Raw genomic sequence first — 23,245 nt, forward strand, 5'->3', positions numbered from 1 at the left:
AATGAACCTCTTCCTTTTGGTGACAGATTTTGGACGAGATTGATGGTCAATACATAGGGGTTTCCAATCGTTCAAATGGTGACAATCTCTGTGATTGGGTATGTTTTAATAAATGAATATAAACAATTATTATTATGGGTATGAACTTTGCTCTCAAATGCACTGTTAGGCTTAGTTGATGAACATTGGGCATTGGTACCATTATGGCCCCTGGTCTATGTCGTTTTGCTGCATTGGTGGCTATAAATGTATTTTGTTATTGTTATTAGGTTACGTTTAAAATCGATGGAATTTAATTATATAGACTTTTTGGTAATAATAATTCATGTATGCAGCTATATTTTTTGAAGCTCTGCACATTTAATTCCCATATATTTTTTATTTACCATTTAAAAAAACATACTAATGATATAAATGATTATTCAGGTAAACATTTCATGAGTCCACTGTGTTCTCAATTAAACATTAGAAGTGCCTGGTAGTGATTTAGAAATGTTCTTTTTCCATCAGGCAAAGCAAGTGACGACTGAAACGTTTATGCTAAATGTGGTCATTGTGCTAATTAGAGCTAACATTAGCATTGATGAAGGAACCTATTTACGAACAGAGGTAATACATATATAATTACATATACAATAACTAATTTGATAAGATAGTGTATATCCAGTTCCTTAGTAATTAGTGTCAAATAAATAAAAAAGAAATCTTTGATATGCATTATTTACTGTGCTGCTAGCATGTCACGACATTACTTGTTATTAGCAATGCAAATGGTAATTCAATTTAGTAAATGTGTGAGTGAAAATTAACTCAATAACGGACTTCGTAATATTTCGGTTTATATGTAAATATTAGCATTATTATTACTATTTAACATGAATCTAAATCTATATATGCTTTTACTTAACAAGGGTTACAAAATTCTGCACTAATGAATAAGAAGTTGGACTCAAATGACAGCACCTGGCCTTTCCAGAATTTTTTCTCTGACAAACCTTTTGAGCAGAAAGTGTGAGTACAATGAAAAAAATCCCTGAACTTTCTCACCCGTAAACAATTAAAAATGATAGATATATTTTTTAATTGAATTATTTTTAGGAAGCCACTGCACCAGGAGGTCAGACCATGGCAGCAGAAGCCACCTCCGTCTCTTTCACAGATACCAGCCACCCAAGGTATGCAAGAAAAGGCAGTCACCCACCACCCTTTATATAGTATATATATTATGTTTTGGATTAGAATTCATTCCTTTTCACATACCTAGCTTTTTCCCCCACAGGTCTCCAAATAGTGTCAAACAATCCCTTTGAGAAGGAGAATAACAACATCCAAGAGTACACAGGGGGCTACAACAAATTTAGCTTTGGGGGAGGTGAATGTTTTAAGGACCCTCATCAAGGCCCCTATCAGAGTCAAATAGACAGAGAACACATTCAGCAAGATACTGGTCAAGAAAATGTTTGTGTGAACTATTTATCTGTGGATGGTAAAAAGCGCTCAAGTTTGCAGAAAAGGCAAGTGGGAATTTTGTATTTATTAAAAAATGCAATGCTCAGTTTTCCATGTTCCTAGTGCATAAGTGTAACCTTGAAACTGGATTTCAGCCACCAGAGTCTTCATATTTTGCTCTCTTGTGCTCCCTCCCACAACAGCTTGTTCAAGGCTCCTGCGTTAAGGCATGGAGGTGACTCGTCAAACCCAAATGACCTCTGTCAAAGTCACACAGCATCCAGAACTCAAACTTTTTGCAACCCAGTTGCCATGGCAACAGCGCCTCCTCCTCCTGCTTTCCAGCCACCGATGATGACGTTTGGCAGAGCCGCTCCTCCATCCCCCTTCCAGCCGGCCTCCTTCCTCCCCCCTCGTCTAGTCTCATCTGCAGTCGGCAGCGTCAACCCCTTCCAGCAGGCGGTCCATGTAGAAAGGCAGGACAAGGACACAAAGAGAGCCTCAGTTCCATCCACAGTGCCTCCACCGCTCCATATCCAAGGTTCAATATGACACTGTTTAAAAACACTCACACTGCTTATGGTGTGTTGAGCTATTTTTATTGCCATTACAACAATTATATTAAAACAATTAGTATCTAGCTTCTAAATAATTCTCTATTTTATGAGCATACAAACATCCAGCCTAGACAGCAGCTGCTAAAATGTGCTTTGGTTGCAAATGAGGTGAAGTAAGGTGAGGCGATTGACCGTCTTCCTCATTGTAAGTGAATATACTTACCACTAGATGGTAGAAAGGAACTGTAGCGGGTTGGGAAAAAATACTCTCCCCAATATTCAGGGTATACCTCAGAAATCTTGTGAAACTAGTTAGTGGAGAAGTTTACCAGAGGCCAAATTGGATTGGTACAAGCTAATCCAATCACATAACTGACATTTAAAAAAATGTCTATCTACTCAAATTCCATGGTGAAACACAAAGACAAAACACTCACTCATGTATATGCAGTTGAGAAAAGTGAACAATTTTAATGGGTTGCTTTGTGTGTTTTGCAGGTTCTTCAGAATCATACGTTTTGCGCCCAGTGTCTGAAATCCGTATCCTTTATACTAAACACAAAAACAAATAAAATAATTATAAGCCCTGTAAATTGAAATAAAATGTCATCAACAACAACAAATTCAAATATCAAGGATTTTTTTAAATCAATGAAATTTTCAAACTGACAATTAATTTATGAAATTCACTTCATCTAACAATGCAAATATCTTTAGACATGAAATCCACTTAACTGGATTTTAAATGAAATGTTCCCACAAATAAATGACATTTTAATTTCCTGACCCATGCTAACAGCAGCTAAATTCAGATCCATCTTTAGCGAGTTCCCGTTTTTCAACTACGTCCAGTCCAAAGCGCTCGATGACGTAAGTATTATTTTGACAAGGAGGGATGCGACCATTCATTGTCAGGCTCCGCATCATTGGCACTGAAATATGAGTATTCACAGCCATGTATGACAACACCTTTGTTTTAGTTTTTTTCTTCTTGTTTTTTTAAACACAAACGGGCACTTGTTCTGCCTATTAAGGGTTAAAGTGATGCTTGCTCGTTTGAGACTATGTGTGCATCTTTGCTGGTTTGTCTCAGATTCTTTACACAGACAAGAACTTTGTGGCATGTGCTCCGACCGGATCTGGGAAAACTGTGCTGTTTGAACTGGCCATTATTCACCTGTTGATGAAGACCTCAGAGCCTTGGCATAATGTGAAAGCTGTTTATAGTATGTTACTTTGAATGAATGAATGTATCAGAGCCATCTGATTCATTTTGACTGGGACAGGCTGATTTTTTTTTATTTTCTTGCCAGTGGCTCCCATCAAAGCTCTCTGCAGTCAGTGTTTTGAGAACTGGACAAATAAGTTTGGTCCCTTGGGGCTAAAATGCAAGGAACTCACAGGGGACACTGAAATTGACGATTTCTTTGAAATCCAAGACGCCCACATTATCCTGACCACTCCAGTATGTGATAGCAATCCAAGAGAAAAACTAAACAAAAGACTCACTTCATGATGTAATAGTATAATGATGCATTGCTTGCCTAGGAAAAATGGGACAGCATGACAAGAAGATGGAAAGACAACTGTCTTCTACAGTTGGTGAGACTATTTTTGATAGACGAGGTAAGTGTTTTCATCCATTCTTTTTTTTTTGATAGGCTGTCATGTGACTGATCATTTGGTCCTTCAGATTCATGTAGTGACAAATGCCGCCCGTGGTGCTACTCTAGAAGTGGTGGTCAGCAGGATGAAAGCGGTCCATGACTACATGGCTGTCCACAACCAAGACACAGGAATTGCTATGAGGTTTTTGGCAGTGTCAGCAACTATACCTAATATTTCCGATGTAAGGACGTTTAGTTTGGTTCAAATCGCTAGCATTCGTGGCACGTACAGTGGTTGAGCTCTTGGTTTTTATCTTATGTTTAGATTGCAGACTGGCTGTCCAATGAGACGGGCCCAGCTTCATATCTCCATTTGGATGACAGCCACCGGCCGGTGAAGCTGAAGAAGATCGTTTTAGGATTCCCCTGCAATGAAAACCAATCAGAGTTTAAGTTTGACTTGTCTCTCAATTACAAGATGGCCTCAATCATACAGACTTACTCAGACCAGAAGCCAACTTTAGTGGTGCGTCTTCTCATGTTAAAAAAAATTCAGGTAGCATTAATTTTAGGTCAGGGGTGCTCACACTCACAAGACCCCCTTTTCAATTATCTTCTTTTATAGTTTTGCTCCACAAGGAAAGGAACTCAGCAGTCAGCTGCTGTTTTGGCCAAGGATACCCGGTTTCTTTTACCATTTGAACACAAGCAAAGGTGCATACTCAACTTCATAAATGACAGATTATAGCATCCAAATAAAAAAAAAAACGTTGGAAGTTGGCCAATCGTTCATATTCTTGACTTGCAGGTTGATAAAATATGCACAGTCCCTCCTGGATTCCAAATTGAGAGGTGTATTTTTGGGTCATATACAATGATGTGCTTTATCAAACACATGGTAATGATTGACAATATTTTTGAATTTGTTTACATAGATCTGGTGGTACTAGGAATTGGTTATCATCACGCCGGAGTTGAAGCATCAGATAGGAAAGTGATAGAAAAAGCTTTTACACTTGCAGACCTACCTGTCCTTTGTAAGACTGCTTGTCTGTGAAACACAATTGATTTTTTCTTATCTGTCAAATCTTTGCCAAACAGCTAGATGTTTCATTCATTTGGTTATGGCTGGGTGCCTCTGTTCAACTCCTGCAGTTACCACACGAACTCTCGCGATGGGAGTGAACCTTCCTGCTCACCTTGTGGTGATTAAGTCCACAATGCAGTATTCTGCAGGCTCCTGTGAGGAGTACAGCGAGGCAGACCTGCTGCAGATGATTGGCCGTGCTGGACGGCCTCAGGTATTGACCTACTACCAACAAAATAAAATTTGGGTGAAATTTTTCAAAGTTAATTCTTCATGAATTCATTTTCTTGTGCTAGTTTGACACATCTGCCACTGCAGTGATCATGACCAAAATGCAAAACAGGGACAAGCATACGAAACTGATGAGCGGGATGGAGATTATTGAGAGCAGGTATGTAGCAAGCTAGTGTAGTATCACGCAAGATGCACAAAACAATGTGTTTTGGACAGTTTGCACAGTCACCTAGTGGAACACCTGAATGCTGAGATTGTTCTCCAAACTATCAGCAATGTCAGCATGGTTCAGGATTGGATACGCTCCACTTTCCTCTACATCCGAGCCCTGAAGAATCCATTTCACTATGGTTAGTTTTTCCACACAAGCTCTTTTTTCCATGAAGGCAAAGTGGATTAGTGTTATGTTCATAGTATCAATGATTTTGTTACCCATCAGGTTTCCCTATTGACCTGGACAGAAGTGGGATTGAATCTAAACTTCATGGTAGGTTTTTTTTCACTCCCTCTATTTCCATGTTCAGACATTAAATCATTAGCTGCCATTGATGGTGACCGACATCCATTCAACTTTGACTCGAGATAGATTGCTCACAGGGTTGTCAATCGCCGTCAATGGCATTAAAATATGACAAATTGTGTTCCTCCATGTCTATTGTAGAACTCTGTTTAAAGAACCTCAACGCTCTGCATTCTATCGGTCTGATCATTATGGATGAGGACATCAGTGTTAAACCTACAGGTAGCAAAGCACCTTAAGTATTGTATGCACGGTCAGGAAAGCTATTACCTGTTTGGTTTACATACCTATACATTTCTTACTTCATGGCGGTTTCTCTTGTTAATGTGACCCAAATGTTTATTTTCCCAAGAGGCTGGAAGGCTGATGGCAAGATATTGTATTGCTTTTGACACCATGAGGCAGTTTAACAAATTGTCTGGCACAGAGAATTTGTCCGACCTGGTAGGTTCGAGTCCAAATATCTGTGGTGTCATCTATCAATTCAAAATTTTCCGGTGGACAGATAGGGCTTGTGTCGAAGAGCCGAGAATTTTGCGACATCCAGCTGAGAGTCACAGAGAAGAGACCATTGAATACCTTGAACCGGGATGCCAACAGGACCACAATCAGGTCATGTCATTGGCAATTACATTTTAACAGTTTTATTTTCACAACAGCAGCAGACATAATGAGTCTCATTATTTCAATATTGTCGTGTCCAACCATCAAGTCATCTGCTACCGCTTCGGGAATTTCATAATATGCATTTGACATCCAAGTTAAACAACAGTGAAATAATCCCAAATGTACTTGTCAGGTTCCCAATGGAAGGGAAGATAAAAAGCAGTGATATGAAAGTGAACTGGTGGGTGAATTTATCTCTCTTGACAAAAGACAGGAATACCTGCTTCAATTTGTTCTTCTAATTTCCTTACAGCTTGATTCAAGCTCAGTTAGGATCCATCTCAATTCAAGAGTTTGGCCTGACACAGGACACAGCAAAAATTTTCAGGAGTGGCTTCCGCATTAGCAAGTGTAAGTGTATGGAAGCAGAAGCAACCAATTGTGTTTAACCTCTTAAAACAGGATCAACATTTCTGTGTTTTCACTTCCAATCAGGCCTTTCTGAATACCTTACTCAGCATTCCAACATGGGCTTCAGTACTCTGCTCAACGCACTGATCTTGGCCAAATGTTTCAGAGCAAAACTCTGGGAGAACTCGCTGTTTGTCTCCAAACAACTTGGCAAAATAGGTAAAAATCACTGGAATAAAAAAGTCAAATCGCATTTCTATACAAAATTCATAGAACACTTGTGTTTCAGGGCAAACTCTATCAACTGCTATGGTGAATGCTGGACTGACCACATTCAGCAAGATAGAGCAAACCAACCCAAGAGAGATTGAGATGGTCAGTTTGAAGCTTTGATGTGTACTTTTCAAAGTATATATGAAATATGGATATTTCTTTTGTGGAGGTGGATTTATTAGACTTTTAACATGCTAAACATGACACACAGAAACATTGTTACTATGTCCTTTACTGTACGTGATTTACCCTGGGCCTTGAGTTTGAATGCATGATTTAAGTTTTTACTAATTAAATGTTCAGGCCTAGCTGTTTTGTACAGATTCTCAACAGACATCCACCGTTTGGAAACCAAATTCAAGAATCTGTCTTGTATCTTCCAAAGTATGAGCTGACTTTGGAACAGGTAAAAACTTGACGTGCATGTTTGTCTGTCAGTGCCATTGATGGAAATAGGGTTCAATTGGATGGCATTTATGTCAGCCAATGAGTTAAATAAATGATACTGTGAATATTTTTTCATGTAAAATGTATAAATCAAATCTTTTTTTGTTGTTGTTGTAACTTCTGTATTGCATAGCTGCCAAGATACAGCAGCAGTATTGCGGAGGTTGTTGTGAAAGTAACCCTCAAAAACCAAGAGTTGCTGCAGTCCAAGAGAACCGCTCCAGACCATCACTATTTGTCATTGCTGGTCGGAGACTCTGACAACAATTGTGTCTTCCGCCAAAAATTCACGTAGGGGATGCTTGACAAAGCCAGATTAGTTGTATAATAGACATTTATGTGAAAATATGTCATGATTTTTACAGTCAAGCTTTAAATGTGTTTTATCCTTTACTTGATAAAATGAGACCCTTGAATGGTAGAATTATATGCTGTTTTTTAAAATCCTTCTCTTTATCCAGTGACATCTCACTGTTGAAGTGTAGTACATGGTCAAAAAAGATCGACGTGAAAAAGGCCTTGAAAGGAAATGAGATCCTTGTTCATCTGATCAGTTCAGAATATGGTGATTTTTTTTTAAAATCTACAGTTAATGTTTAAAACTTTCCCCCATTTTTGTGGTGTCCCATAAAAAAAATGTGAAAACATAAAAACCATGAAAAACGAGGGAATACTGTAAATGCAGTGTAAATTCTTGCTCTCTTGTAGTTGGCCTAGACGTCCAACAGAAATTGACAGTGTACTACTGTGGCGCATCCGAGCAGAAAACTGAAAATGCGTCCTACATGTCATATGATTCGATTGGAGACAGTTCACAGCGGCCAACAAAAAACTTACAACGTGTTGGCAAAGCTGTATGCCGACCGAAAAACACTACATCAAAAGAACCAGGTAACTACTAGGGTGACCGAATGGATTTTATTTAGGCTGTAAAATTCTGATAATTCTGATAAGAACATGTATATCTATGTGAGCAGATGGAGTTGATAAAAGACAGTGCAACCACCTCTGCAAGAATAAGAACCAGTGTGGCCATGACTGTTGTAAGGAAATTTATATATCTGTAAAGCTACGCAAACACTATTTGGTCCAGGTGTACTAAACTGCTTTCATCTGATTAAAGGTAAAATTGGTGTAGCTGTGGTACGAAAGAGGGTGCCAAATAAAACCGGGTGTTTTTCCTCCTTTTTGGATGACCTGAAGAGTAGGTGTGATACACTTGGGCCCTCTGTAGTCAAACGACTGAAGGTGATATGATACCAAACTCTCACAGAGAATGTATTTTTTTGGTATCAGAATTGATTTATACCTGAATATTATTTTGTTAGATGAAAATGATGACGGACGGTGTGGGTGTGAACATGGAGCAGTTTTTGTACAACGCTAAAAAACAGCCTACATTATCCAGGTGATATTATGAGACGGTAATGACTAATAATACAATTTAAAGTCAGGTTTCATTTATTTTCTCTCTCTTACTTAAAGTGATGGTGGATACAACCTCAATGCTCCTGATGAGATAGTAGATCTGACAAAAGAAGGTTCTTCACAGTATCTACACCAGGAGGAGGAATTTCACAATGGTACTGATTGGTCACTTCCTCGTCATTGACGAGTTCCAATTGTAACGCTAAACTAATTCTCTCTATCATTTGTGTAATTCATCAAAGAGAGGAATGCTGGATTCCATGCTACTGTGAGTAAGAGCTCCTAAAAAGCACTCAAACTCATTAAACACAGTTGACTACATCTGGCATGTGCTACCCCACAGAGTCCCTGGCAAGGGTCCAATCAGACCACTCACAGCAACAGTCAGACATTTTCTCAAATTCCATGTATCACCTTTGACCTGGGAAATGACTGGGACAACTTGGGCGATGAGGAACTTGTTCAAGCCGGTGATACGTTCCTGACTCAAACTCAACAATCAACTGAAAGCAAAACATCAGGTTGTTTTTTCGAGGTTTAACAATATCTAGTGTGTACTGTAAGGCAAAATTGATATTCATATTTGCACAGGTTATCTGACTACACAGCCGTGTCGCCCCACCGGCATTGCACTGAGGTAGGCCCAAAACATCTCTTTCATATTCGAAAAGTATACTCATGGCGCCTAAAACCACATAAAAAAGATGAAATATCAAACTTTTATATATACCTTTTTTTCTGAAGGACAAGTTCTCAGGCTGTACCAAACAGTCCTCGACCTTTGTTTACACCTAGACTACAGAACCAAGCAAAGGTGGGGGTATGTTGACTAGAATATGAAATATTGATAAGTGATGAGACACCATAATAGAGTACAATGTAGATGTACGTAGGTATTCATATATTTGATTTGTGATCCATTCCATTTTTAAGGTGCAGAATCAGAGCATGTTCAGTACAGTTGTTACTCCAAAAGCACCAGAAAAAACTTCAAATCCAATGGCCCAGCTCACTCCAAGGTTTGATTTTTTCACGAGTGGACCAATTGACGCCACCGCAAGTGACAACTGGAGGTGTGTCTATTTAAATGTTACTGGTTTTTATTCCCTTGCAAATGTATTGTCAAAATGTCCATCAAACTGAAGCCCACCTTATGTTCTACTTTCCACAGCAACAAAGAAGATGCTTTCATTGGCATTTTTGATGGCATATTCTAAAACTACCAGATGACAGAATGAGTATGAAAATATGTATTCTTTCCACTTGTTTGATGTTTTGGGGTGTTTTCTAGTCCGCATGTGCTGGTTTGTGGAACGTTTTTGTTAAATTATTTCTTCAACGTCTGAAGCAACAAATACAATGTTAATAGTATATTATTAATGGGAGTTTGTTCTCTTGTTGACTTTTCAAGAACAGACTAATGTAATTTGTTATTTTGCACATACTTAAATGATTTGTTATATTTACATGGTAAATAAAGGCTATGTTCGAGTATTATCAAAAATGTCAATCATTTTAGAATTTCTAATTTGTTATTTATTTCTTGGCTTGATACCAGATTGTGAACGTGGTGGCCATGGTATTTCGACAAAATATCGCGAGAACTCTCTTTTGTGACGTCAATTAAGCGGGTAGTTTGTTGGTGAAAAAAAAGCGCCGGGGGCCGAAGTGAAACTTTATAAATTGTGATTTTTGCAACAATTAACCATCGTTTCTTGAGCAGAATAATCTCTCCTCGTTCAGGAAAGTATCATACACATTATTTGAATGCTGCCTCACTTTACGTCGAACATTTAAGGTAGGTTTCTCTTTGTTTTGTTTGGAACCTTAGCAGACTTAAGCTCATAAAGTTGGTTTCATGATTTTAAAAAGTTAAAATGATAAAGAGTTTTTTTCAACTCAAATTGCGTTATTACGTTTATTAACAGCCGAGTCGTGAGTGCGTAGTGAGTTTGTCATGTATTAATTATCCTTTCAGATGGAGCCTTGTGTTGTTTGCACTGATGAAATATTTGCAACAGATGGTGTTAAGTCTGGACACAAGAAAAGAATCTCAAGTGAGTTGAAATGTGCTCCCATAGCAAGCCTGTACTACTTTTTAAATGTTTAAAAATCATTATATGTGACGGACTCACAGTCAAAGTGGATTAGACGTTTATTATTGTCAATGGCACGAACACTTCTAACGCAATTTGCGACCTTACATTGTCATGAATATTGGTCTCAATAACAAGACATTTTCCTCCAGGGGATGTGAAGTCGGGCATAGAATTACTGTACAAAGCTGTTCCTCAGCTGGCCAAGACTTTTCGCATCATAGAGAAAATTGGAGAAGGTGGGTATACAGTTTGTTGACAGTTTAAGAACTACGTTTTTTAATCACTGTTTTCTCTGGTATCCATACTTGTTTTGGGTACTTCAGGAACATTCAGCTCTGTCTACCTTGGTGAGGCTAGCATTCGAGATGGCAGCAGAGGCTTGTTTGCCCTTAAACATCTCATTCCTACAAGTCATCCCACTCGCATTGCTGCTGAGCTCCAATGTCTGACTGTTGCTGGGTTCGTTGATTATTATTTTAAGATGATTCCTTTGCCAACCTGTCATTTTAATTTCTTCTTCCATCACTATTGCTTGACACGCACGCAACTTTTATTTCTGTAGCGGCAGAGAGAATGTAATGGGTGTGGAGTATTGCTTCAGAAAGGAGGATCACACAGTGATTGTCATGCCTTATATGGAACATCAAGCTATAGTGGTAAGAGGAATTTCTATAAATTTCCTATTGTTCAAGAAATCAGATTGCTTTTAGTGAAGATCCAGTGTTTCCCATAATGTTTTTAAAGGATTATGTTTAGATATTGCAACATGAAACCAATTGATTATAGTTTGTGTACAAAACAAGCAGCAATGTATGGATTTCTGTTTTCTAACAAACAAGGACATCATCGGCTCATTGAGCTTTGAAGAGGTTCGTATGTACATCTACCATCTGTTGAAGGCCCTCAGACACATTCATCAGTTTGGTATAATCCACCGAGACATCAAACCCAACAATTTTCTCTACAACAGGAAAGCCAGGACGTGAGTGATAAATAACCATGCGGACTGCTCTTACAGGACTAAAAATTTTTATGTTCTGATGCCATTGACCATGATAAATGATTCCACGTGTTTATTGTGTATGTGTAGGTTTGCCCTTGTGGATTTTGGCCTCGCTCAGGGAACTGCCGACACTCAAATCGACCTACTAAAGGTGGTCAGGCAGAATTTGCCGCAAGCCAAAGCCGGAGGCTCCAAAGAAAGACGAGAAAAAGCGCAACCTCGACCCCCCTCTGGGAACACTGCCTCTGCCTCATTACATCCACCGCCTTCTACGGCTCACCCCCCTTCCTCCTCTCCTTCCTCCACCTCTGCCACACGGAAAGCGCTGATTAAAAAATCACGTTCTGTCAGTCACGCGGTGGGGGCCTCCACTTCTCACACAAAGGTGTCCTCACTGAAACGGTCATTTTTCTACTCGGTGATCGGGACTAACTGTGTTCAGAATCTTCAGAGTACATGGTGAATAAAGTTTAATCTCCTCTCATTCATGAACATTTGTTGTTTCCAGGATTTGGTTGGGTTACGCAAAGCACCAAGGCCTGTGTTTAGCGAAAGGAACATGAACAGCTGTTCTTCAACCACCACCAAACAAGAAACTAGGACACAAGTATGTTGCCAAGAAGTTTTGTATTTTAAAGAAGATTTAATGTTAACAGGAATTTAATAGTCTTTCGTGATATGCAATAGGTTATTTCATTGGACAGTATATAAAAATGGTTTGTCATTTTCCTGCCAGATCTTCTACAGCCCCAGTTGTAATTTATCAAATGAATGTTTTCTCTTTTCAGCTCCCAAGAACAGGAGAGCTTTCAAGTCGAAGGTTTCTTTCGGCAAGAGGGGCACTAGCAACCAGCCGTGTTCAGAAAGCTCAGCAAGGTGTTCACCACTCTCATACTTGTAACTGCTTCCAGACGGATCGAGTCTGCAATGTCTGCTTGTCTAGGTAAAATCTTAATGTATGTCGTCTTAGGTTGCTGGAATTGTTTTCTACCAGGATTGTGAATCATCGACATTGGCCAAGTTGTAGATTTTTTTCAGAAGCCCATTATATCCACCCAGTGGGGTTGCTGCAATTAATCGTCTAATTGACACAGTCGATGAATATGATTTTCCTAATGCTTTCTCGTTTCTCTAAAGGAAGCAGCAGTTGGCTCCAAGAGCTGGAACTCCAGGTTTCCGGGCACCTGAAGTCCTCTTAAAGTGGCCAAATCAAGGGACAGGTGGGTGGGTGTCTTTAATTCTTTGGCTAAGAGTGATAAACAAACAACCTTGTTTCTGCACTCAGCTATTGACGTGTGGTCAGCCGGAGTCATCTTCCTCTCCCTTCTGAGTGGACGCTTCCCGTTTTTCAAAGCCAGCGACGACTTGGTGGCCCTCTCTCAGATCATGACCATACGAGGCTCCAGAGAAACCACGCAAGCCGGCAAGGCGATCGGTACGTATCAAAATTACAGTTGAAATGTAACCGTGGCTTCATTCACTGCCATCGGCCTCCATCTTGTCCAGGCAAGGCGGTGCTGTGCAGTCGGGAGCTTCCCAAGTTGGATCTCAGGGTCCTTTGCGAGACACTCAGGGGGCAGAGACCAGGAGAAGAAGCAGGTGAGACTCTGTTGTCTCCAAAAAGCAAAGAGAAAACCCTGAAATCCTCACAAGGAGACACTTGGGGCATTGATGAACGAGGGTGGGACAGGGTCCCCGAAGAGGCCTACGACCTTCTGGACCGCTTATTGGATCTTAACCCGATGACTAGACTTACAGCAGCGGAGGGTCTCGAGCACCCACTCTTTGCACACTTATGATTGTTGAAATGTTTTAGTAATGTTAATTGATGAGAATAAAGGCACTAAGTGTCATTTATCTTATCAAATAATACGTCTGAGAGACTTTTCCCATATTTTTTTATTTTTTCTATTTATTTATCCTATTAAATAACTAACTTCAGATGGATTGGTGTTGTATCATGGGATATTGTCACCTCAAGACATGCATAACAATTGCCTTTAAAATGCCACAAATAAGATGCAGTTTACTATAACCCCTATCCAAATAGGTAGAAAACAGCAGCTTATTGTAAGAAAATTAGGATGTACTTAAACTTTTGAGTCAGTCTGGCATCTATTTTCGAGTGTGAATATGATGTGACACTGACCAACACCATTTTGGATACAAAATATTTATTAGCAGATTTGGAAAATGTTGACATGTATCTACATTTTCCACAGGTTTAATCAGCAGAAAGTGACATTTAGGTCTTATCTATTCCTTCCCGTCTGTGAGCTCCTCTATTCGCACCAGTACACTTTCCATCATATCAAAGGTGTGCAAGGCTGAATGAAGTGCCTGGTGAGGAAGAAAATGATACAGTACTCTTCAAAGTTCAATTACAGTAATACAAAACAGCCTCTCACCTGAATCTGAGAATCTGGCGTCATATTTGGGAGCTTCTCGTCACCGACGGACACAGACATCACAGGTGCCTCTGTAAAAGACGATACAAGGATTGTACTATCTGAAGAGTTACTTGGTTTAAAAAGGAATTGCCTTGTGCTGACCTTTGACCTTTTTCTTGTCTTGATTTGTAATGGTGTTCAGTTCCCTTTCATAGTGCGCTCTTGACATGTTAATACCAACACGAAGGGGCTTCGTGAAAACATCTTCAATTTTATAGAGCTCTGTCCAGATGCCGGTCTGCGACATTGGACAATACAAGACATTCATCATCTAAAAACCGGTATGTGTATTTTGACATTTAAGTCAGTGCTTTTCAAAGTTTGGAAAACCAAAGTTGCACTAATGTGGTGATGGAAATAGGAATTTCATGTGGTAAAAATGAAACTCACCTTATTCTCAGTTACTTTGTCCCTTATGATGAGGTAGCGTAATAAGTTAAGAGCCTCCATGACTCTGTTGGGAAATTGCCACAATTGTCAAATAACACTTTTATGATAGTTTTGAGCTTTCAATTGTCTCTTTGGAATATTTCCCTATCTTTTACCTGTCAAGATACTGCAGGAGGTCAGTCTCAGGGCCATCTGGAAGGGTGAATACCAATCGCAACAGAGGAAGCAGGTGAACCCCCTCGAACCATATGTTACCATTGGTGGGCTGCAAAGAAGAAAACGATAAGAGAAGGAACACCAGCCAAAATGAGATTTTGGTTCCTCTTACCCGGAGGGCTGTGTCAATTTGACCTCTGATGTTTTTGATGATGTAACCTTCTAAGCCGGAGTGATTACACGTCTTCAGCATGAACCTGAAACGAGGTGAGTGACGTCAACTCAGCCAAGGCGATAGATGTTCCGCCCAATTTGAAAGTGGGAACTTACCTAAAGAAATCGTACTTGGCCTTAAGATTAAATTTATCTATACTCAGCTGGAACACTTTTAAACCTTTACATCTCTGGTCAAAGAGAATATAATTATTCAAAGGATCATCTTACATGTTGAGACTGGAACAGTTGGATAGTAGCTTACCAAATCACGTCTTGGACATATGGTCATCACCTTGGCTAAGTTCTGTAAACAAAGAGAAAACCAATCATTGGGAACCACTAAAGTAAAAGAATATTACAACTGTGTTATTAGAAAAAAATGGAGCCTTACCTGAGGGACAGTGAGGAATGTTTTAATTTGTAGAAGTTCTGAAGGCAGACTGTTGTCCTCCACCCGCACAAGAATTTTTTCATACAGCTCCTATGACATAGAAAAAAAATGTTTATTCCATATATAGATGCTTGTAAACACCAATTTTAAAAAGCATTAAAAATTACCCACCAGTCCTTTCTGAATTTTGAATTCTTCACTTCTAAAAAAAAAAGAACAGTTATATGGCTAGCTGCTTGGAGTGAAGATTTGGTAACAGCAAATGAAATGTGACATAAGTCAATTCCCCCAAAATAATTAGTAATAGTTTGTTTGTTGCACTGTTTAAGGAATCAATGCATTCACCTGGACAGAAGGAGGCTGATGTGCTCCATATTACACTGAAGACAGAAGACGGGACTGCAAGTGTGAGCACATTTGATTGATTAGACATCCAAGACTTTATTAGGACTTGCTTTTAACTGGTGTCAATCTTGTAGGGGCCTTACCTGAAGACGCAGGGGAACGTGTCAGCTGCCAGGTGATGAACAAACACCAGGTGAGCCAGGCTCGCCAGGGACTCTTTGGGATAACGCACTTCCTCCTCTAAAAAGCCTGTGGTTACTTTTCTCTTGCACAGGGGCTGATAAACGAGAGACGGTGTCGACTCTCCGATAGCGGTAAGATTTTTCTGCAGTACAACACAAACACACAAACGTACAATCAGCATTTCATCCACTTGAATTTAAACATTTATTTCCAATCATTTTATTCATGTTGTGCAATAGAACGTGAACACTAAAATTAGGTTAAAACATGAGGTGGAAATTAATTTACAATAAATAATTTCAAGAAAATAAATAAATGTTGTATACCAAGATTTCTGAGGCAAAATCTCTTAGTGGTGACAGAGGGAGGGTTTCCTGATCATTGAGTTGCACCTTCAGAAGAGGACGACTCAAACAACCCATACAACTGCAATCCAGAAACACCATCAAATGGGGCGGTTGCATCAAACAAATCCTCAAAATGATCACTTACAATTTGAGCAGTTCAGTCCTCAACTCCTCTTGCTCCTGGAACACCCCATTTGTGGAATTTCCACTCGGGTTCCCGTTCTTGCTCGCGAGTCCCAATTTAACCTCCTGGAAAAATGGCTTGACAAAACTAGTCAAGTCAGCACAGCAGCGACTAAGCAGAGTTATGTCGTCTTCCTCCTGCTCTTTGCAGTGCGGGATGGGCAATTTGGCCACCTGCTCCAGGGCAGATGATAAGGCCATGCCCAAAGATGATGCCTTACGGCTTCCCATACGCAGCAGCACTGTGAAACATCATTTAGAAAAATTAACCAGGAATTCTCTATTTTAAATAAGTGATATGCAACCGCCAAAACCTATTGTTTTGATTTGAAAAGCACAAAATGCTCATTCAGTTGTGTTAACCTACCTAGCTTACAAATGTATATCATTTTGACCACCACTTTTACATAATTACTCCTTTAATGTATTCCTCACCTTTCTGCAAAGGCGTTAACAGCAGATTGATGCTCTCTGCTATGATGGAAGGTTCTTCTTGTTCCAACTGTTCCAATAGGCCAATAAGCAACTCTTTAGGCCTGCACGTCTGGATTGGAACAAATGACATTAATGTATGTTCAAAAAAAAAGAACATCAAAACCTTCTAATATACCTCTAACAGGTGATTGAAAATGGCCAGACAGTGAAGAAGGTTCTCGTCTTCCTTTTTCATTAGAACGTCAACCAGAGGAGGAAGCAAATTCCAGCCCATAAATCTCACCATGTCCTACCAAAAACAAAATGTGTCTTAATGAATTGTGAATTGTAGCACTTGGACAATTACGTACTTGATTTTTGTCATCTAGGACAATACTGAGCACTTGAGCGCTGTTTCCATCCTCGATGCATGACCGACCAGCGGTCATGAAAATATCGTGATCGCCGGCACTGTAACTGTCAACGGGGAGGGCTTGCTGGATGAGAAAGAAAGAATGACTTAAAAGTAAAATAAAAAACATTAAAGCCTTAAAGGGCTGTACAGGCCTACAATTCAAAAAATGACATACCTAATTCTATGATCTATATAACCCACATGTGTGTCTGTGAAGCCTTTTGAGACTTTGACATTTAATTTAAATGTAGGCTTTTAGTTTACACTTACACATTTCTGGACTACATCACTGAACTGATCCAGAGCCATTCTGATTGTCACCAAACAGCAATCCTAAAAGAAACTGATCCAATACATTACTCAAATGCATAAATATTAACTATACAGTAATAATCATACAACACTACAAGGGTAAGACAAGACGATGCTAGATCAAAACAGTTCATCTGCTAGACAAAACAAAAATATACATAACTCAAAAACAAGTGTGTTAATATTATTTAGCTTTAATTTATGAATAAATGAAAACCCTGGGTTACCTGGTGCCACTACCCACAAGCCGGTCTGTAAGAACACAGAGCAGTTCACATATTTAAAGCTACATGTCTAAAGACGGAGCTGGTGGCGTAAGTACATATTGGCCATCTTGGGTCAGAGTGTGTTTAATTATTCATAACTTCTCCACTGAAAGGCTTTTAAATCATTGAATATTTGACATATTTACAATAATTTTACTTAGTACGGATCATGTTAACGTGGTCTGGTCCAAGATGCCTAGCAAATGTTGAAGCTTCTGTATAAGAGTTTAGTTACAAATAGATCTACATGGAAAGAAAAAAATGTTGAAATTTGGCTCCTTTGAGTACCTCTAACTCTTTGACGTCAAAGGTCGGAGTTGAAACCTTGCAAAACAGAAACAACATGGACATAGAAGATAGAAGATTAGTGTCCAAAGCTACCAAAAAAGGTAATTTTAGATCGCATTTTCACGAATTCATTGTTCCTCGCTAATGCAATGTTTGTTTGCCATGATAGGTGGAAAACAAGCAAAACTGCAGAATGCGGAGGAAGAAGCACGAAGGTGTTTAAATGTTTTTTCCTACTTTAAATTTCATTTCTAATGTTTTAAATGTTCACATTTTGCAAATGTTATGTGGTTGCAATGGTAAAACTTTTAACTTGTGGGTTGAAAGCTCCTAGTACCATAAATACTTATAGTACTCCTCTTAATGACTGAATCAGCCCACAATAGAAGAATAGATCATGACTGTGTAAATGCATTGTGATTCCCCCCATTCATTTGGCTTTTTAAGATAATGTAATAGTACTTGTATTTGACTTTCAGGAGAGAAGCAATCCGTGAGACATTGAGGGAGAGACTGGAACTGGAGAAAAAAGCCCTTCAAGTGGTGGAGCGCCTCTTAGAGGACAGGGTGTCTGATGACTTCTTGCTCGACTGTGTGAGTTTACATGACAGATGTCCAATGCATTTCTGCTTTGATTTGAAATGACCTGATCACTATATCAGCTGCCAGAGTTCAAATTTAGATGAACCATTTGTATCCTATTCAGGCTAGGTTTATCACTGCTGCTAATTACAAAGATGCTGTGGAGGAAAGATTCATTACCAAGCTATGCGGTTATCCTTTATGTTCCAATAAACTTGGAAAGGTACCTGCAGCCATTCATTATACGTACATGTATTTTTACTGCACAAATTACTTTCTCATACTTGACTTTGTATACCCTGCAGATTCCGAAGCAACAATACAAAATTTCGACAAAGACCAATAGGGTGTATGACATCACCGAGCGCAAGGTAAGTACTATATGTGCACCTAGGTTGCATCCAAACATAACAATGTTATTTTTTTTGTCTGTCTTGGTATGTAGAGTTTTTGCAGTAACTTTTGCTACAAAGCCTCCAAAGAATTTGAGCTACAAATTTCTAAGACACCACTTTGGCTCAGGCATGGCGAGAGGTTTGTGGCATTATGACTTGAATGGATTATTGAACTGTAACAGAGCGCTAGTAGATGCAATTTAAGATTTTGTATTAAGAAAATAACATATTTTGCTCATCTTTTAGCTCAAATGTGCCTAATTGTTAAGTAAAAATCATTGCATTTCTTGCAGACCTCCTGAAATCAAGTTGAAGAATAAAGGGGATGTGTATGTATTTGCTACAATGTTACAAATATAGATAAAAATAATTAGAAATAATGAAAACAATTTAAATTTCAACCTTTTCTCCAGCGGAAGTTCTGGCGAGCAAGTTCATTTGACAGTCAAGTGCCTCCAAGTGGACGACATCGAACAACCGCTAAACATTCAACCAGCGGACCACCAGGAGCGTTCCCCAGCCACCGGCTACAGTGATACTAGCGACGACGAACGGGAGCAGGACTTCATCTCCAGTGTTCTTTCTCAAGATCAGAGACCCAGAGTGCACTGGGGTGACCGGCCAAAACGTAAGAACGAAGGCGATGGACTCAAACGGTGTCGACCGACACAGAAAGCAGAGAAGAAGTCGAGCGAACAAGATCATGAGGGAGTCGGAGTGGAAGAATTGACAAAGCGCTTGAATTTGTGCGGCCTACAAACTGCTAAGGCACCTCAGGAGGAGTTCCCAAAGCCTCCTTCGCCCTGTCCCTCTGTGGAACCCACTCGACCAAGCGAAAGCAGTTCACGTCAAGATGGAGATCCGGCTAAGTTGAATTCAAACGGTCTCAACGTCATCCAAGTGGGCATGAGCAAACAAGGTGCATCCGGGTTACGGGAGCTCCTCAAGAACCACGTCTCTGAAACAAAACCCAATCTGATTGGACAGAATCTGCTCAAGTCCTTGAGAACGACATTGAACCAATGGCTCACATCAGAGAGTCTTCGTTTCCTGCAGTTTTCCGACTCTCCCTCTCCCTTCATGAAAAACGAAGAAGAAGTGGAAGAACTGGATGAAGATGATCTTGAGGATGAAGTGGTTGAGGAGAATGCAAACGAGGAGGAAGACAGAAGAGCGCCTCCTGACTATGAGACATTGAAAAAAGACACCCAGCAGATGGCGCTCAGGGTCAGAGAGTTCTACAAAGGCACTTGGATTTTGCCAGAGGAGCAACAAAACATGAAAGTGGACCAGGTGAGTGATGGGATCAATGAGTGGCCTGTAGAGGGTTCATCCAAATACGAAACAACTGTCAAATTACTCAAATTGTAATCGATTATCTTACCAGACAAGTAAACATAGTGTATTATGTCTTAACAGGACCAGAGCTCAAGTGAATGTCCAACTTTGCCATTGGTCGACTCCAAAGCTCAGCACCTCATCCAGAAGCGAATCGCAGTGGAGAAGCTTGCCAGCTGGTGTGTTCACAATTTTCCTCATTTATTCATTTTCCATGCTCCTTATTCTCATGTGGTTTGCCGGGGTACTGGACTATTCCCAGCTAACTGTGGCAGGTAGGCAGGGGATACCCTTAATTGGTTTCTAGCCAATCGTTGAGCACAATGAGACAAAAAAAGCAACCATGCATGTTTTTGGAAGTGGGAGGTACCCAGGGAAAAGCCACATAGTACAGGGACAATTTACAAACTCCACACAGATAGAGACAGGTATTTTACCCTTGACCTCAAAATTGCGGAGCAGACGTGAAAAGTGCTTTTTTTTCAAATCTTTGTTATTTGATTTGCAGTCTGAAAAACGTTGTGGGTCCGCTAAGCCTCACCCTGAGTGACATCACCAGTGACCTCAACAACCTGGTCAGGACTTTCAGGTCAGAGCAACACACACACACATGCACGCACGATAGAGCTCAAATGGGACGTATTCAGGTTTCACATTAGAATTGATGCCAACTTGTTACTCGTATTACAGTATGCTCTTCAACATGCCAGCAATTCTACTATACTCTAGGATAACCTCTTCACTGCTAATGACAACAATAGAAAAGTTGAAGACCCTTGTCCACTGTAACTCCCTGTCAAAATGGATTGGACGTCTATCAGCGTTAATGGCACTGAAACATGATCATTTATTAAGATCATAGGTCTTAATTCAAAATGTGTGTGAAATTGAGAAATGGAAATCAAACAAACAAATGCTTAACCCACCATCCTATTCTACAGTGTTGATGTTTTTAAGAGTACTTCGGCTTCCAGGAATTCTTTTGTTTTGGGACGCAAGGCCCCGCTGGCACACTTGAGCATAAAATAAAGGATATGCAAAGTGCCAGTGAAGCATACATCATAGCAGCTTTCACAGCAAAAGCCACAATTTACCTTCAGTTGTATTCAAGCTGTAGCATTTTTGAAGTGTAGAATTTTTAGACTGATTTTCATTTTTTATATGTACCACAGGTTTACCAACACCAACATCATCCATAAACCTCCAGAGTGGACCCTTATTGCAGTCGTCATACTCCATCTGTAAGTGCTGGCCATTTACAAACTCAATTCACAATTGTTTAGAGCCATTCTCCAAATGTTTGCAAAAGCACATATTTGCAAATGTTTTACAGTTAGAACTAGAGAAAGCTGACAAATTTTAACTGTTGTGAGGCTCATAGAAGTTGATTTGGTTCATTTTAGATCATTAACAGTCCTTCAAAATTGTAGTCAATTAAATTTACTAATCAAATATCAGCAGATTAGTCCAATGATTGCGTCTGCCCTGATTGCAACACACCAACTTTACGCACCTCTTCCTTAGTTCTATGATTTTTTTTTGTGTGTGTGTGTCCACTTCCATCTTTGTGGGAATGGTTTGGAAAAGCTTTTGTGTTTCCCATGGTGGAAAGAAAGGGTCACAAAGTCATAAATTGACTTTAACTTTAAAAGGAAACTTACACTTGAGCCCATCAAACACTTTTGGGGACAAATTGAAACAAGAATGACAACCGCCTTTAGACCAGAAGAGTCTAACAAAAGCAAAAACACTGGTTCATTATTGATGACTGATTAATAACACGTCACTCCTGATCCAAACAAGAGCACGCATGTCATAAAAAACCCTGCATGTGCCCTGGCATCGTAGCGCATGTAATATTCCCTCGCGCTGCACCATATGGCGTGCGAGAGCGCGAGATCGGCGCTTTCACCGACATTTCTGCGCTCCTCCCATCTGAGTACATAGACCAGCTCGGTTGCCTTATCTAAACCAGATTGTCCTGCTTCAGATCCGCGATGGAGGACGGAAAGCACACAACACAAAGAGCGTCGTTTGCCTCTCAAGTCAAATACACGCACACACGTCAGTGTTTAAATGGCAATCGTGAAAATGTTCACCTGATTTGAACTAGCTCTGATTTCTCATTTGAAGTAAGTTACAGGAATATACTTGTTGACTTGGGTCATGATTTTCTATTGGATACATCTAAATTTAGATGAAGCACTCTATGTTGAAAGAATACACTCCTATGAGAAGCCATGTCTGTGATGCCACGTGATTTCATCAGTTCCCATTTAAATCCAAGCTTCTATTTCTCCACCATGAATAATTTGGCGCGGTGTGGTTATCTATCTGCTATCCAGCAGCTGTGAAGCTCGGCCGGCCGCTATTGTTGAAACCGGTTGAATAATAGATGCGCCCCTTTTGCGACACTGGAACCCGAGGAGAACCGCAGATAATCCGAACTCGGCGCAGGTAGCCCAACCACGTTAGGTACATTTGAGATTCTCCACGTAACTTTACAGTGTGGTTTAATGTGGCATATAACTACACTCAAGTATATGGAGCCATTTGCATTAAAATGTTTACAATCTGAAAATGTTGGCCAGTGACACTAATTTATCTCTCTGACTTATGATGGATTTTCTCCCTTCTGCAACATTTTGTAAATAATAATAAATTTTTATCCAGGTTGTCCAGTGTATCTCCTGTGGTCGCCGAAGCATTAGCCACGCCTTCTTCAATGTCGTATGTAAACACCCTGATGGAAGAGCTGGGCCTACACAAGCAAGATCTTTTAAACTTGCTCCAGTCGTTTAAAAATCTGCAACACTGACAAACAATTCACGAAAAGGTTGTGTAATTCAACCA

The 23,245-nt window shown here is 39.8% G+C and overlaps 4 protein-coding genes across 6 annotated transcripts; 3 read left to right on the forward strand and 1 right to left on the reverse strand.

Annotated features, from left to right (window-relative positions):
- The first annotated feature begins 6 nt into the window (after positions 1-6).
- Positions 7-10,065, forward strand: hfm1 (helicase for meiosis 1). Of its 2 annotated transcripts, none has more exons than XM_077724247.1 (40): positions 7-98; positions 912-1,011; positions 1,099-1,175; positions 1,280-1,514; positions 1,653-1,990; positions 2,505-2,546; positions 2,806-2,876; positions 3,100-3,232; positions 3,320-3,471; positions 3,555-3,632; positions 3,700-3,855; positions 3,939-4,139; positions 4,239-4,327; positions 4,422-4,465; positions 4,549-4,650; positions 4,769-4,914; positions 4,997-5,091; positions 5,151-5,284; positions 5,374-5,421; positions 5,596-5,676; positions 5,807-5,898; positions 5,960-6,066; positions 6,254-6,301; positions 6,374-6,471; positions 6,556-6,690; positions 6,761-6,846; positions 7,067-7,150; positions 7,325-7,482; positions 7,653-7,756; positions 7,900-8,082; positions 8,166-8,234; positions 8,315-8,439; positions 8,520-8,599; positions 8,677-8,774; positions 8,862-8,887; positions 8,963-9,140; positions 9,211-9,256; positions 9,364-9,433; positions 9,553-9,692; positions 9,791-10,065. In XM_077724247.1, exons 2-40 carry the CDS (start codon positions 932-934, stop codon positions 9,834-9,836), a joined length of 4,275 nt encoding a protein of 1,424 aa, XP_077580373.1. In that variant the 5' UTR covers positions 7-98; positions 912-931; the 3' UTR covers positions 9,837-10,065. The 2 variants fall into 2 exon arrangements, with proteins under 2 accessions (XP_077580373.1, XP_077580372.1); XM_077724246.1 differs by having other exon boundaries at positions 8,169-8,234; positions 9,364-9,439.
- Positions 10,066-10,202: 137 nt separating this feature from the next.
- Positions 10,203-13,662, forward strand: cdc7 (cell division cycle 7 homolog (S. cerevisiae)). 2 transcript variants are annotated; one of them, XM_077725093.1, is made up of 12 exons: positions 10,203-10,417; positions 10,598-10,676; positions 10,868-10,954; positions 11,042-11,177; positions 11,281-11,374; positions 11,558-11,700; positions 11,809-12,106; positions 12,230-12,328; positions 12,510-12,664; positions 12,859-12,941; positions 13,007-13,156; positions 13,228-13,662. In XM_077725093.1, the coding sequence occupies exons 2-12, from the start codon at positions 10,598-10,600 to the stop codon at positions 13,518-13,520; spliced, it is 1,617 nt and encodes a 538-aa protein (XP_077581219.1). In that variant the 5' UTR covers positions 10,203-10,417; the 3' UTR covers positions 13,521-13,662. The 2 variants fall into 2 exon arrangements, with proteins under 2 accessions (XP_077581219.1, XP_077581220.1); XM_077725094.1 differs by having other exon boundaries at positions 11,809-11,872.
- Positions 13,663-13,824: 162 nt separating this feature from the next.
- Positions 13,825-17,799, reverse strand: glmna (glomulin, FKBP associated protein a). Its single transcript, XM_077724469.1, is given in 20 exon segments — positions 13,825-13,836; positions 13,933-14,061; positions 14,130-14,200; positions 14,274-14,409; positions 14,562-14,625; positions 14,717-14,826; positions 14,890-14,974; positions 15,048-15,121; positions 15,196-15,237; positions 15,325-15,414; positions 15,496-15,526; positions 15,670-15,723; positions 15,813-15,994; positions 16,179-16,278; positions 16,345-16,624; positions 16,818-16,926; positions 16,993-17,106; positions 17,168-17,293; positions 17,482-17,554; positions 17,751-17,799. Coding segments are annotated over 19 exon segments (1,848 nt in total). The 5' UTR covers positions 17,521-17,554; positions 17,751-17,799.
- Positions 17,800-18,056: 257 nt separating this feature from the next.
- On the forward strand, positions 18,057-23,210 carry rpap2 (RNA polymerase II associated protein 2). Its single transcript, XM_077724326.1, has 12 exons — positions 18,057-18,178; positions 18,247-18,292; positions 18,557-18,671; positions 18,784-18,882; positions 18,965-19,030; positions 19,105-19,193; positions 19,348-19,383; positions 19,468-20,347; positions 20,474-20,571; positions 20,901-20,981; positions 21,565-21,633; positions 23,066-23,210. Exons 1-12 carry the CDS (start codon positions 18,133-18,135, stop codon positions 23,208-23,210), a joined length of 1,770 nt encoding a protein of 589 aa, XP_077580452.1. The 5' UTR covers positions 18,057-18,132.
- Positions 23,211-23,245: the final 35 nt, after the last annotated feature.

Source organism: Stigmatopora nigra, chromosome 9 (genome assembly GCF_051989575.1).
Source record: "Stigmatopora nigra isolate UIUO_SnigA chromosome 9, RoL_Snig_1.1, whole genome shotgun sequence".
NCBI lineage: Eukaryota > Metazoa > Chordata > Actinopteri > Syngnathiformes > Syngnathidae > Stigmatopora > Stigmatopora nigra.